The sequence below is a fragment of the Miscanthus floridulus genome, chromosome 18 (genome assembly GCF_019320115.1).
Source record: "Miscanthus floridulus cultivar M001 chromosome 18, ASM1932011v1, whole genome shotgun sequence".
Classification (NCBI taxonomy): domain Eukaryota; kingdom Viridiplantae; phylum Streptophyta; class Magnoliopsida; order Poales; family Poaceae; genus Miscanthus; species Miscanthus floridulus.
This window is the reverse complement of record NC_089597.1, coordinates 43818859-43834401: the sequence shown is the minus strand read 5'-3', so window position 1 is coordinate 43834401 and position 15543 is coordinate 43818859. Positions and strand designations below refer to the sequence as shown.

General features: G+C 52.6%; 1 protein-coding gene and 1 pseudogene across 2 annotated transcripts; one reads left to right on the top strand and one right to left on the bottom strand.

The window, feature by feature from the left end:
* Positions 1-9432: 9432 nt before the first annotated feature.
* Positions 9433-11786, bottom strand: LOC136521958 (uncharacterized). 2 transcript variants are annotated; one of them, XM_066515746.1, is made up of 2 exons: positions 10979-11786; positions 9433-9876 (listed from the first exon to the last, which is right to left on the bottom strand). In XM_066515746.1, the coding sequence occupies exons 1-2, from the start codon at positions 11747-11749 to the stop codon at positions 9769-9771; spliced, it is 879 nt and encodes a 292-aa protein (XP_066371843.1). In that variant the 5' UTR covers positions 11750-11786; the 3' UTR covers positions 9433-9768. The 2 variants fall into 2 exon arrangements, with proteins under 2 accessions (XP_066371843.1, XP_066371844.1); XM_066515747.1 differs by having other exon boundaries at positions 9433-9873.
* Positions 11787-13601: 1815 nt separating this feature from the next.
* Positions 13602-15023, top strand: LOC136523721 (nematode resistance protein-like HSPRO2; annotated as a pseudogene).
* Positions 15024-15543: the final 520 nt, after the last annotated feature.

Here is a 15543-nt window from a genome sequence, read left to right as displayed (position 1 = left end):
ATTCCTAGTAGTAATTACGACGTGGTTGTGAAAGGCCTGAGTGTAGTAGTGTAAACATAGCTGCATGATCTCAGCTTGGGGGAGGGAAGGCAGGCTATGTAGATATGAGCCAGGCCGAGCTCATCATGGAACCCAATGCATCTCATGTGCACTATCATTTCTCATTCATACATATACATTACATGTTGTTTAATTTAAGTAAGCACATGAAATGATGATGAGGGTACTTAGAGTCAAGTTAATTTGGTTTTAAGTATACTTAGTGTCAAAAGGTTGATGAGGGTACTTAGAGTCAAGTTAAATTGAATGGTTCTGCAATAGAGTGGCAAGAAAGGGAGAGATGGTAGTGTCAGGTGGGTCCAAGTGAAGGACAGATGGATAGAAACTCAATTTTGCTAACCTTGATGTTTGATCTATTGACCGGTTGTCGGGTACCATAAAAAGGGGTCCCCTAAGCAAGAACCAAAAAAATCGCTTAGACCCTGTAAAAATTGAAGCCAAGGGACAGCTACCGGCAAACCCCCACCTTATCCGAGGCTCGGCTGGACCGCCCGGCCCACCTCAAACAGTATCCCACCTCACTCGAGGTGGGCTCGGCCCAAAATGAAACCATGAGGCCTCGGACGAGGTATCGATTCTTCGACTCGCTCGAGGCCCCGCCCATATGGCCTCGGACGAGGTACCGATTCTCCGACTCGCTTGAGGCCCCGCCCGCCAGACCTCAGACGAGGTACTGATTCTTTGACTCGCCCGAGGCCCCGCCCGCCAGGTGAAAGCTCTAGTTTGGTTTTGGTGAATTGATGAAACCCTAAGTGCTAACCTAGTTCATCAAGTGATCATGAGATAGGTAGCACACTTCAAGTAGAGAAGCAAATGAAGATCATAACATGACAATGGTGATAGCATGGAGATGATCAAGGGCTTAAACTTGAAGAGAAGAAAGAGAAAAACAAAAAGCTCAAGGCAAAGGTATAAACCATAGGAACTATTTTGTTTTGGTGATCAAGACACTTAGAGAGTGTGATCACATTTAGGTTTGATAGCCGTACTATTAAGAGGGGTGAAACTCATATCGGAATGCGGTTATCAAAGTGCCACTAGATGCTCTAACTCATTGCATATGCATTTAGGATCTAGTGGAGTGCTAACACCCTTGAAAATATTTGTGAATATATGCTAACACATGTGCACAAGGTGTTTGTAGGGTTGAGATGGGCTTGGGTCCCTCTCTCCCTCCCGCCGAGCTTGCGAGGCGGGATTCGGCGCTTTTGGAAAAATGAAATGTCTATTTTCTATTGCGCCGGATGCAAAATTCTTGGTGATTGGCACATTTGGGCAAGGGTGAAGAAGTTAGAGTTGAAATGGAGTTGGTCGAAATGATGCTGGCGTCGGTCTACTGACCGGACGCTGGGTCACTCAGCGACCGGACGCTGAAAGGCTGCGTCCGGTCGAGCTGTCAGACGGCACAGTAGGCTAGGGTTGAGCACCGGACGCTGGCTGCGTCCGGTCAAGGTGGACCGGACGCGTCTGGTCGAAAAAACATGTCTCGGGGAGCTTACCGGAAACGACCGGACGCTGGGGCTTCAGCGTCCGGTCAGTTTTGACCGGAGCGTCTGGTCAGCATCATAACCGTTGGGATCTAACGAACTATGTTTGAAGGAGATGACACGTGGCGTCCATCAGGCGACCGGACGCTGAGGGCCAGCGTTCGGTCAGTTTGACCGGAGCGTCCGGTCAGAGCGCGTTTTGCCCAGTGAAGGGGTATAACGGCTCTATTTGATGGGGGCTCTATTTATAGCCCCATGGCCGGCTCAAGGGCACTCTCTTGCACATTTTCATTGACATAGCAACCTTGTGAGCCTAGCCAAAGGACTTCCACTCATCTACATCATTGATTCATCATCATAGTGAGATTGGGAGTGATCCAAGTGCATTGCTTGAGTGATTGCATCTAGAGGCACTTAGTGATCATGGTTCGCTGCGGATTTCGCTTGTTACTCTTGGTGGTTGCCGCCACCTAGATGGCTTGGAGCAGCGAGGATCGTCGAGCGGAGGTGGTGATTGTCTCCGGCTCCGATCGTGGTGATTGTGAGGGGTTCTTGACCTTTCCCCGGCGGAGCGCCAAAAGGTACTCTAGTGGATTGCTCGTGGCTTGTGTGATCCTCATCTTGTGTTGGTTGTGCGGCACCCTATTGAGGGTTTGGCGTGTGAAGCCAATTAGCGCGTGAACCTCCAAGTGAGTGAATCACAACGAGGACTAGCTTGCCGGCAAGCAAGTGAACCTCGGTAAAAAATCATTGTCTTCATCATTGATTCCGAGGTGATTGGTCATCATTGTTATTCATCTTCGTGATTGATTGGTTCATTCATCTACACGGCGGTATAACCCTCTTGATCACTCTCTTTACTTTACCGCAAACTAGTTGACAAGCTCTTTAGTGTAGCTAGTTGTGAGAGCTTGCATGCTTGGTTGGTGTGGCTCTTTAGTTAGCCTTTGAGAGCACACTAACATAGGGTAGTGTCATTGCTCTTGTGTGAATTGACACTATCTAAACTAGAATTGTGGTAGGTGGCTTGCATTTTGAGTAGGCTAGCGCAACACTCGCTTCGCCTCATAATTGTCTAACCATTTGGTTAAGTGGTGTTGTAGAAATTTTTATTAGGCTATTCACCCCCCCCTCTAGCCATTAGGACCTTTCACCAGGCCTCGAACGAGGTGCCAATTCTCTCCTCACTTGAGGCCCCGCACGCAAGGCCTCGAATGAGGTGCCGATTCTCCGACTCGTCCGAGGCCCCACCCGTAAGGCCTCGGACAAGGTACCGATTCTCCGCCTCGCTCGAGACCCCGCACGTAAGGCCTCGGATGAGGTACCAATTCTCCACCTCGCTCAAGGCTGGCTCGGCAGTTACCCTGTCACCGCCGCCTCGACCGGGACGTCACGTCCAACTAACGCGACCAACCACTCCCGCGATGTCAGCCGAACGATGGCTCGACACAGAGGAGTGACCGATGAGATGGGAGTCGCATCAACGCCATGCCGTCCGAGTCGGGACAGGACAGAGGTTATCGGCCGCTATGCTCGGCACTGTGCCCACAACTGACACCCATTCGGCACTGTGCTGCCTAACCCCACCTGCTCCAAGGACAGCGCAGCGTGGAGAGTCAAGTCCAGGTCCCTGTAGCCTCGGAATCAGTGTACAGGACCAACTGCTCCCCCCGAGCCTCAGCTATCCGCTTTGGGGTCTCGGCAGCCTCGGGATTCGCGCCCATCGAGCCCCCCACGATGGTTCGGCCTCTGCACTGACTAGGCCTCGGCTCTCTACGCTGTCGACATGCAGCGACTGGCACGTCGTCCACGGCATGTGCCATGCCCTGTGTCAAGCTATCACTAGAGCTCCCACGTCGCACAGGATCGGGCGTGACCGGCGCGTCGCTCCAGTGCATCAAGGACAAGACCGCTTCGTCGACCATGCCGCCACAGTGACAAGCCACAGGGCCCGGACACGCCACCACTACTCACAAAACAACGCGTAGTGAACACATGTATCGCCCCTGTCCCCCCCTTCAACTATAAAAGGGAGTGACCGGGGTCGTTTTTAGGGACGACGAACACGAACACAGGCATAGACGCACACATACGCGCAAGCAACGCGCAACACTCTGTAATATGCACGCTCCCCCACTGCCTGAGATCAACATCTCAAGTAGCCCACGCCGCTCCACGCAGAGACCTGGGACTAGCTCCCTCTCTCACCCTGCTTGTAAACCCCTACTACAAGCACCTCGGTGCAAGGAATACAAGATCGCTCTCTCAGACTGGACATAGGGCACCTATTGCCTAAACCAGTATTAACCTTGTGTCTCTTTGCATCACCATCCGGGATTAGGGGCACGCAGTACATTTTCACTCGTTGGTTGAGGGCCCGCCGGTCCAAAACACCGACACCGGTCTTCTGTGATTGTTGATGTGGCACTGCCAGACCATCCGAAAAAATAGGACCAGACTATCGCCAAGTCAAAACAGCTAGGCTTCTACTTGGTATGATCTTTGATTCCAAAAAAATGTTTTCAATGAGATGAAGCTAGATGAAATGCATCCTTAATAAAAAAATTGTAGGTTGGATCATTATAAATAATGCATACTTTTTTTCTATAATAGTATACATGGGTTAGTTTAAAGGTAGATTTAAGAGGTACTTTTATGTTTTTAATAGTAGTATATGTGGATAATCTAGATGTAAGTTGAAAGGTTTTACTTTACATTATCTTTTATGCTGGTAGAGATATAATTGAGATGTAAACTTATAGGGTAACTTTGGATTACCTTTCATAATAGCAAATATGAGTAAGTAATTTATATATCTAATATTAAAGTGCAAAGTGAGTGCCTTTACACCCTCCATCCCTTGTGTAATCCGGGGCTCACAATTCATGCTTATACAAGTTAGAACAAACTCATGGCTAGCAATGGTAGAGCAGTCATATTCCAAGACATATTCCAATTCTATTACAACGCATGCATGTTGCTAGTTTTTTAAGAAGTGAAAAGAAATCATATGGCTAATTTTGCCGATGATGGTTAGAGTTTACTAAATTAATAGTTAGATACTATATGTTTTGTGAGAATTTTAATTTTTATAGCATAACATAAGAGATTCTAATCGACTATAATAAGGTAAGCTACACTACTAGTTTAGTTTGGAATCTACATACTCTAATAAAGTTGTCCATATCATTCGCCACTAAGTGTCCTAGTAACTTGCAATTTTGTCATGCAAGCTATCTATGTCATCCTCTTAATTACAAAAAATGTTTGAATTATCTCTATTATGTGTTGTCCTTTTAATCTTTAATCTATCAACGTACAAGTCATCTATACATGTTATTTGTTTCATCATTCTATCATTTTATAATGTGATCTAATATTCAATTGACTTTTCTTATATATATATGTACTCCCTCCGTCGTAAAATAGATGATATTATAGGATTCAAATTTTGTCCCAAAATACTTAGCCTTATAGCATCACAATACATGTTTTTGTTTTTTCAATAGACCTTTCTCTTTTTCCAATCAAAAACGCTCAGCCACGGGCGTCTGTCCCGTCCGGACGCAGCTCCTAGTGCAGCGGACTAATCTCCCAAAAAAAACCCACTCCGCTCATCTGCCCATTGTGGCATAGCTAGGCATTTTCGGGCCGCTCATCAGTCCGCCCCGCTGCGTCCCGTCCCCCATCGCGGCATCGCGCTGTGTCCTCCCCACACCACACCGCACCCCATTTCCGGCTGCATCGTGCCCCATCCTCGGCGAGCGGACGGCGCTGGATGACAGCGGTCGAGCGAGCAGTGGCAGTAGGAGTAGCAGCAATAGGCCCATGCCGACGGGCATGAGCCTAGGCCACCAGCAGGCATTGGAGAATCGCAGGAGAGCCACGCCGCTATTGCACCAGCGAGCGTCATGCATCGCCACCAAACTCCACACCGACGTCGAGCTCTACAACGACGAGCGTCTATTCGTCCAAGCAGTAAGGTGACATTGTGTTGAAAGCACATGTTGCAAGCGTATCTTTCAATTGTTTCAGATGTTTTCAAAGGTATGTTGTAAGTGTTTCATGTGGACGTTGCAAAAGTAAATTGAAATATTACATATATTGCAATAGTTGTACACGTACCTTGCAAGATTTTGTTCTCAATGTTTCATCTATTTTTTCCAGACGTATGTTGCAAGTGTGTTTATTTGAAAGTTTATGTTTCACACAAATATTGTAAGTGTTTTATCTGGATGTTGCGTACATTTTACAATGGTTTTCAAGTGTTTTTCATGTATTTTTGCAAGTGTTTCAGATGCATGTTTCAAGTGTTTCATCTGCCTTCAGCCATATGTTACAAGTGTTGCATCTAGATATTTCAAAAGTAGATCGGGTGCCGCATCCCCCTTCTCACTTTTTGTTGCCTTACCTCGTTGTCTCCTCCTCTCGGCGGCGGATGCGCATCCGCCGCCCCTTACCTCTCTTCTCGATGCTGGTGACGTTCGAAACGGCGCGGGCGCGGGAAACGGCTGCAAGCGCAGGCGTCCGTACGCTCCGTCCGTCCGTCCGTCCGGACGCTAGCAAGCCTGGTTTCCAATATATGTGTATCTCTGTCTCTCTATCTACGTTCTTGTTATCTTTGCACCACACCTTTTTCACTCCTAAACCAGCGAGGACAATGGGACCTGCACGCACACGGCACACGCCACGCATTTCCATGCGGCATGGCGATTGCCGCGTGCATGCCGACTTGCTCCTTTTCGTGCACTGCCACCCGGATGTCCTCCGCTCTGACTGATGAGACGCAGACGCCGCGGAGCGAGATGCAAAGTTGCTCATCAATCAAAAAAGGAGAGCAAGCGGAATCCAAATTCCAGCATCGTCCGTCCCCGCGCTCCTGCGTCGCGCGTTGTCGTGCGGTTCCTTTCGGCCAAAGTCCCATCTCAAAAGTGCCGAGGGCCGCGCTGCATGATCACTGACCCTCCCTCGTAGCAGGGACGAGCCAGAAAAGGCTGCAATGACACATGGCGGATGGCGCTGCGCCTGCGCGGCACGGAGTATTTCGCTTGATACGGCAGGAGAACGCACCACGCATACACGCACATGCTGCAGTAGTTGGCTAGTGGGGCGGCGGGCCACGCAAATGCCATGCCACGGCACGCGGGCGCGGCCGGCCGGCCGTTGCGTGCGCACTAGCTAGCTAGCTGCTCGACCGGCCGCCTGCGGTTTCTGCAGAAAGAAACCCAAATGCGCAGTGCCAGTGCCCAAAGGTGGGAGAGAAGCAGCTCGGTCTCGGTGCGCTGATAACGTGCTGGCTGCTGAATGCATGTATTCCCTGCGGCCATCAGAAAAGCGAAAGCCAAAGCGACGGCTTTGGTTGGTCAATGCGGCGAGCACTAACTAGCAGCAGCAAACCCTCATTCCTCACTTGCCTTTGTGTGCCTCGCTACTCATCAAAAGCAACAAGAACATTGGAGACCTTTTTCCGAGTCGTGGTTCCTGCAAATCGTGCAAACGACTCTGAAATCAGGAGCAGGTACTACGTACGTCAGTATACCTTTCAGCACTCAGGTTCAGGCGCGGCAGTAAAAGAATGGCTCTTTGGCAGCATTTTTTTAAAAACAATGATAGGAGCTCTGTCTTTCAATTAAGACGAATAAAGTTTATATACAAGCAAAGATAACCAACCGTGGCGCCAAACACCATGAGAGGTTAGCCCACCCACGCAACGCGGTAGAGTACACACTTGAGTCATCGTTGCCGAGCATGGTTGCAAAGCAGCCAGCAGCTCCGACTTTCCATGGCAAAACACCGACGACCCATCCTAAGATGCCAGACCAACGGGCCCGAAGCAGGAGGCTGCAACAGGTCATCGTTGCCGAGCTCAACGGCTACGCGAAGAGCAGCTCCGACTTCCTGCCTTGATCCCACGCCCCGCCCGCGGCGATTGCCGAGCCTCTAAAGCTGAAACCCAGCCGTCGGAGAAGGAGGGTTCGACTCGCGTCATCGTTGCCGAGCTACATCCCCTGATGCAGCAGCTCCGACTTCACGATGCAGAACTCGCCGTCTCGCGTCAACCGGGCGCCGAGAGGCAGAGGACATCCACCCAAGGAGACATCACGTCCGAGACGAATTTCCACAGTGACACCTTCAGGAAGGGTACGACGCTGATAGTGCCGCCGTCGCTTGTCCAGTAATGGACCGGGTTTCCACCTGTGGAAGACATGGCTGGGGGCACAAGAACGCCCCCAACAAGGGAAACGGCACCCACAGGCGTTGCCGTCGCCAAGGCTTTCGCCCGAGGTGCCCCTAGCACAAACGTCGAGCCAAGATGCCGGACCGTAGCCTGTCGCCACAGTCGTCGTCACTGCCATCCCGCAGAAGCCCCTCCAGAGGGGCATCGACACGCCGGCTGCTCACAGCAGCCGCACAGCTGCGTCGGCCGCCACCCCCTCCGACCGGGCAACATGCAGAGCTGGACTTACCCTGCCACGCGCGTCACCCTGCCGCACGCCGAAGCCGTCGCCAGCTGTCGTCGCCGGCTCAAGCACCCGCTGTCGACCTCCGCAGCCACAGACAGGCGCATGCCCCACCTCGGGCGGCGCCGCCTGCCCTAGGGGCACTGGATCTGGCCGTCAGGGCGCCAGACCTAGTGACCCCGGCTGGTGCCGCCGCCTCCACGCCATGGTCGTGGAGGAAAGGGGGAAGCGGAGGAGGAAGAAGGAGCCCCCGCCACCACTCGGCACCTGCACGGGCACTGGCCAGCGCCGCCGCAGCCGCAGCAGGCGGCCCCGCCGAGTCCCACGCGGCTCACGCGAGGGCACGCCCCGCCGCCCCGCTACTGCACACGCCGCCACCAAGCGCGAGGAAGGGAAGAGACCCAACCCTGGGCGACGCAGCCGCCACCACGCGCGCCCCTGGGCGTAGCGCCCCGCACCACGGGCGTTGTACCCGTGGATCCGCGGCGTCTTGGACAGGAGCCGCCGCCCAGCGCCCGCCCAGGCGCGGCCCGCCGGAGATCCGCGCGAATCCGGCTGTTGGATCGCCGGATCCGGATGCCGAAGTGAGGAGACTGCCCCAGACCACCGTTGAAGACACCGGCACCACCACCTGCCCCAGCGACCACGCCGTGCCCCAGGACGCCGCACGTGAGCTCGTCCCCGACCATCGCAGCTTCCACCGCGAAGAAGAGCCTCACCGCCGCCCTCCCGGCAAGCTGCACGGCCATGCCGGCGGCCTGCTCCGGCGACGGCGCGGCTGGAGAGAGGGAGGGAAGGAAGAGAGGCAGCTAGGGTTTGGGTCGCCTCCCGTGTCGCCTGCGTGGGGGCGACGCGGGGGGCTGAGTAGAATTTGGCAGCATTTTTAGCTTGTTATTGTTAAACCAAGCTCTACCAAACACTACCTTACAAAACAGCTCTGTAAGAGAACTACAAAGAGAGAAGCCGTTTTTTTTACTACTAATACAAGAGATGAAGCTACCGAAATGTGGCTTCTCGGCTTTGACACTGTTTACAGAGAAACCTTGCCAAACATGGCCGAATAAGACCCACCAGAATACCTCTGCAGGCTGTACAAACATGACCAGATGCTATTGTGCCCCCTCACCTGTAAACCCTGTTCTACCAACTGAGACAATCATTTCAAGTACGTATTAGTACTACGTACCCACCTTGTTCATTGCAGAAGTACCTTGATCAGGTGTGTGGGCACCTGATTTGGAGGCCTTTAGCCCCTTGTCTAATCATTAACCCACCACTAATATGCGCGCCAACGCCGAATCTCGCTTCCAACGCATAAAGTGTGTGGATTCCAGCTCCGGCCGCATCATCGCGGCGAGCTTATGATTGCCAGTCCGGCGCCACGAACGCAACGCAATAAGCAACAAGATCCTCAAAAGCTATCTGCAAAGGGAGGTACCCCTGTATCATGTCTGAATATAACAGTACAGCGCACTGCCCGTTTTTGCAACATTTCCATTTCAGTGTGTCCCCAACTCCCCAACTCGCTAAAATGACCTGAGCAAGATCTGTCACTTCTTATATTACACATGGGGCTTGATTCTAACTACGAGCCCCGTGGGAACAAGTGTTCGTTTGTTTTGTACTGAGACGCCCACCCAACACAGGAACCAACCGGACCGATTGTCTCATCCTTCGTCTGCAGGAAAGCTGGAGGCTGATGAGCATGGACTCTAGAACGCAGCTGTTCATTCACCGGCTACTGATTTGTCACATACACATCAGCTGCTGACTTCGGCGATGCTGTGGAGAGAAGGGCGCCAATGGCGATGCCTCGCGCCAGAGTGCGCCGCCGAACTTGAGCTGCTCCGTTGGCCGTCCTTTTCCTGCTGTCGCGACAGTTAAAGTTATATGGCGGCAGTAGAGTAACCAGAAGATGAGATAATTTATCATGTTGAGCTAAGCTAATTTAAACATCAAATGACGACTGTAAACAGTATCTAGTTTTTTTGTCTGTCTGTCTGATAGTGCTCATTAGCAATGAATTAGTGGCTTCTTGGCCTTCTTCCTGTTAGCATCATGCATCCATGTTCCATGCATATTCTTCGCCTATCTGACTGTCTTATCGGATTGCAGAATGTCAAACAAAGTTTTCTAAATATATGATATGATATCAGGAGGCAGCTGAAAAAATTTCGGTGCATCCCATCCCTACCATTTCCATGTGATGTGAGGAAAAAAGCAAGATGTGACAAGGCAAAGCTATTATTATGATATTACCTAGTTTTGCTCCGGAATAATTTGGCTGCTTTTTTTTTATAACCAGCCATTATATCATGTTTCGAGTAAATTATTCGAATGATTCCTTGTATATTGATCATCGATTAGATTACTTTATAGTGATATCCTTTGCAATCAAATTAGTTGGTTAGGTAGGTACTAGTGGCGCATAAAGGTATAGACAATTAGGAGGGTGGGCAGCTAAATATAGAAATATCAATCAACTGGAATAAGGTACGTAAGCCAAGTTACCTAGACAATTACTAGGTACTTATCAACTCTTATCCTTCCGAAAGGCTATCAACTACTCTTAATTTATCAGTCAAACAAAACATAATCCCTGGCTGGACGGAAAATTTGTAGTTGACTTGTGTAGTCATGGTCATAGAGAAAATTTTGAGACTAGAATTACATGCAAATATTTAGAAGTCAGAACAGAACGTCAAGCAGGTAATGATACTGTCAATCTTTTGTTGGACAATGTTTTGAGCATGTAGTACGTAATATTGGGCTGATCGAAGAACATGAGTGAATGGATGCACTAAGAACATCTAAAATCAAATCCATGGATGTGCTAATCCGATTAGTACAGTAGTGGTCTAGAACTAGAACAGAGCTGGGATGAACAGGAAACAGAGGAGAGACCGACAGATTGGGCAGCAAGTCAGCAACCATTGGAATTGGATGGTGATCGCAAAGCAAAAGCAGTACCTGATCAAGGCTGCCATCAGCCACCTGCTGCGGCTGCGAGTCGTCACCGGAGCCCGTCCTCCCGCCGGCGTGCTTCGTCTGAACTACCTGCTGCAGCAGCTGCTGCTGCGCCCTCCGGGTCTTCTCCTCCTCCTTGGCCTGCAGCGCCTTGGTGACCTCGGCGACGGTGATGAGGCGGTACGCCTGGCCGAGCACCAGCGTGTCGCGGGGCTTGAGCAGCTTCACCCGCGTGACGCGCGCGGCGCCGTGATGCGTGTGCTGCTGCTCCCCCTGCCGCTGCTGCTGGGAGTGGGACCGAAGCTTCTCGTCGTCGGCGTCGGCGCGGTGCGTGACGAGCGCGACGTAGTGGCCCGGGTTGGCGCGCATGACCTCAGCGGCGCTGGTGGCCCAGTAGAGGCGCTGGACGCGGCCGCCCGGTTGCTGCACCACCACCGTCGCCGCCTCCGCCGCCTGGCAGTTGCCCATCGGCGCTCCCTGCTCCTCCTCTCTCTGCCGCCCGTGGCCGTGGGTGTGCAGTCCAGGGGAGCGGAGGGGCGGCAGGATCAGGCACGCACAAGTTGGTGGTGGTGCTGGCGGCGGCCGCGAGCGAGCGGCTGTGTTATGATTTATGAAGCGGCGGTGGGCGGTGGGTGGGCAGACTGCCTGTGGCCTGTGGGGTACAGTACTAGAGAGCTGACTGAGACGGCGCTGCACGGATGGATCGAGATCCAGCGGCGTCGAGTGCTCAGCATCTACGCTGCACGGATTTGGTTCGCCCGGGTGGTGGTGCATCTACGCTGGGGGTAACTGCAGGGCTACTACAACTCCGGGCCGGCCGGGGCTGGGGGCTGGGGCTCGAGTGCTCGCTCCGTACGTCCCTGAAAATGGCAGCTCACCGATCGGATCGGAGAGATCCACTGATCCAGCGCTGAGGTCGTCGTGCATTGAAATCTGCGCCGCTTTGGAGACTCGGCTTCAAAGCTTCGGTTTGCCGTGGCTGTGGATTTGTGGTGCACGCCGTGTTACAAGCGGTTTGGTGTACAAAAACAAAAGCGGATTTGTGCAAATTAAAATGTCATTACATGCTGCTTTGTTGGATTTAGCTTTCATCGATGTTGGATTCGGTTTTTTGGCATGTCACGATGGTGTTTTTTCCCCTTCCAAGCCATGTCTTTGATCTGGTATTCTAGTGTTCCATCCGGTCGATAGGGATTTATTAGGATGTTCGGCTGGGGCTGAAACGATCGTATACGATTGTGGATTATTACTGCTGGCTGGTTTGGTGTAAGAGAAAAATACTGTTCTGGCTGAAAATTTACGATCGTTTACGACCAAACGAACAGTACATATGTTTTCCCCATGCTGCAGCGAGCGGCATGTCAAAAATGTTTGTTTTTTATATGTTACATAAAGCCATTTAAAAAAATGCTGAGATTATTGCTCAATGTTGCATCGATTGATCAATAGGTTGCTGCATGCAGCATGGTAGGAAAAAAAAAGGTAATTACAACATCAATATTTTCTGCAACAGATAGAATCTACTGCAACATTCAAAACTCATGCGGTACAAAAAATATTAAAAGTCTCATGTATCAAGGAGAAACAATAAACACAACATCATAAATTAGGTACCACAACATCGCTGGCCCCCTCTTCTTTTTTACTCCTTGTAATAGCTCTTTTATTTATTAAGAGTTAAATGCACCAGAGATTCATTAACTTGTGAGGAGGTTTCAGTTAGATCCATCAACTTTCAAAGTGGCTTTTTTGGGTCCATAAACTTTTAAAATAGTTCACTGCAGGTCCATACTCATTTATTTAACCTTAAATCCAAAATACATTCACAGAAAACCCCCTGTCCTGGAGCTCGCGGCAGTTGTCGCGGCCGTTCACCAGCGACAGCGTCGAGATCGCGCTCCCTACGCCGTCCGTGCAGACGCGCTCCCACAACATCCTCTCGCACATGAGCCGCAGCCTGTCCAGGCCGTAGAGATCCGCAGCCACCAGCAGGTCCTGTGCCATGGACATGGAGGCGACGGCCGCCTCCTTGCCGCCATCCTCTTCGTCCGCCGGGGGCAGCTCGTCCGTGTAGATGAAGTGGAGCATGGCCCTGAACACGTCGTGGACCCTGAACCACTCGAGGCTGCATGTTGTCCCTGCTGTCCTAGGAGAACTTGGCCCTGAACACCGGCAAGCGCATGGCGAGCACCAGCCAGTGCGCGTCGAACGGGCAACTCCTCTCCACGGCGAGCATCACGTCCGCACGCTGCCCGCTGTCCAGCAGGACCCTCAGGAACCGGGTGAAGTCGCCCCGTGCTGGATGGCCTCCAACGTGGAGTTCCAGCCGCAGTGGGCGAGGTAGCACCCCACGGCGGCGTGGCGGAGCACGTCCTGCTGCGGCGCCTAGTCCACGAGCTTGCCCCGCCCCGCCACGCGGTCCGCGAACCCGTCCATGTAGACGAAGTGGAGCAGGGCCTTGAAGATGACGGCTTTGATGCCCTCGATCCATATCATCATTTTCCTGTCCTTCTTCTTCTTCTTCTTGCCCTTCTTGCTCTTCACCACCTCCGCCCATGTCTTCCACAGGAGGGCCGGCGCCCGCTCGTTGACCACCAGCGTGTGCACCTGGAACTAGCCGTCCTCCATGGAGAAGGTGACGTCTGACCCCACGCCGGTCTCCAGCAGTCGCTCGAGGTGCCAGGAGATGCTGGGCGGCGGCACCACCATGTCCCGCTCCAGGGCCAGCAGGCGTGCGCGTGCAGCAGTCGTCGTCGTCTTGCTGGCCACCACCTGGAACTCGAAGCTGCACTCCACCGTGAGGCTATCGTCGGGACCCATGAGACATGAGATGGTCAGGTTTCTACATCCTTTGGTTGGCTCATCGCATCGACACGAGGTCACCTTCCGCTTCGCGTCCCTCGCGCTGTCCGACACGCGCGGGAATGCCAGCCGCCGTGAGCTCACGCGCCGGCTCGAGTCCCTCGTGGCATGGGAGGTGGAGCTGGTGTCCATGCTCTGCAAGGGTGACCGGAGCGCGTCGCTCGCCGAGCTGAGTGCCTCAGGGGGCATGCTCCCACGGGAGCGCAGCGCGTCCGAGGTGTGGCAGTTGCCCGAGAGCGTTACGGCCGTCGTGTGCCAGGTCAGCGAGGCCAGCCTGCTCCCATGCCTCGCTGCGTGGGACAAGTCCAAGATGCTCGCGGCCAAGATCATGTAGGCCATTCAGAGCCAGATGCAGGGCTACACCTTCACGCTCGGCCTTGGCGAGCCCAACCTCACCGGCAAGCCCGTGCTCGAGTACGACCGTGTCGTGCGCCCGCATGAGCTACACGCGCTCAAGCCCAGACCAGCGCCGGAGCCTAAGTCTGGCTACCACAACCGGGAGCTCGAGATGTTGTTCACCATGTACCAAATACTCGAGTCATGGCTGCGCGCTGTGTCGCAACTCCTCACCCGCCTCAACGAACGGATCGAAGCCAAGAACTGGGAGGCAGCGGCTAGCGACTGCTGGATCCTAGAGCGCGTGTGGAAGATGCTCGCCGACGTCGAGGACCTCCACATGCTGATGGACCCGGACGACTTCCTACGGCTCAAGAGCTAGCTCGCTGTACGAGTGGCTCCGGGGTCTGACATGTCATTCTGTTTCTAGTCTAGGGCGCTCTTGCACGTCGCTAACACTACCAGGGACCTCAAGAAGCGTGTGCCCTGGGTGCTCAGTGTCGAGGTGGACCCCAACGGTGGCCCACGGGTGCAGGAGGTGGCCATGAAGCTGTACCACGGCCGTAGGCGCAGTGAGGGCGAGGAGGCAGGCAAGGTGGAGCTACTCTAGGCTTTCCAAGCAGTGGAGGTGGCCGTGCGAGGATTCTTCTCGGTGTACAGGCCATCGGAAGTGTGGAGAGGCAGGCACCAGTTCACCGTCCTGGGCCACAGTGCCGTGCGCAGGACCCACGACAATGGCGAGTTCATCTGTTCCGGCGCCTTCGAGGTGGGCGGCTACGAGTGGCGGATCCTATGCTACCCGTCGGGATACAACGACGAACACGACGGGCATGAAACCATCTTGCTGTAGCTACAGGTGGCGATGACTCCCATGGATCCTGATGTCATCTTGGAGGCATCGAGGAGCATCGCCATCGGATGGATGTTGGTCTAGTGCTACGGATGGATGTGGTGGAAAGGAATAGATAAGAATCTTGTGTTGTGGATGGATGTTGGTCTATATGACTAGTAACAAATGACTTTTTTTTATAAATCTCAACCTAAAACATATTTATTTATAGGTTCTATTTAGGGTGACGTATTGGCTGCGTTGGCTACACTTCTAGACCCAATTACAGCAACAGGATGACAAAAAAAACTGCATTGTACAAGCATGCCGTGAGCTAGAGTCTACAGTGATGGTTTTTTATATCCCATGGATGGCCCTTTACATTTGGACTTGAGTTTTAATCACTTTTTATCTTCTGAGTTGTGTGAGACCGTTTTGAATGATGAACTTTGCAATAATTAGGGTTCTACCTTCGAGAGGATGAAGTCGGATGATATTTTTCGTTACTTAAAAAAACAGATGGATGTTGGTGTGCCCTAGT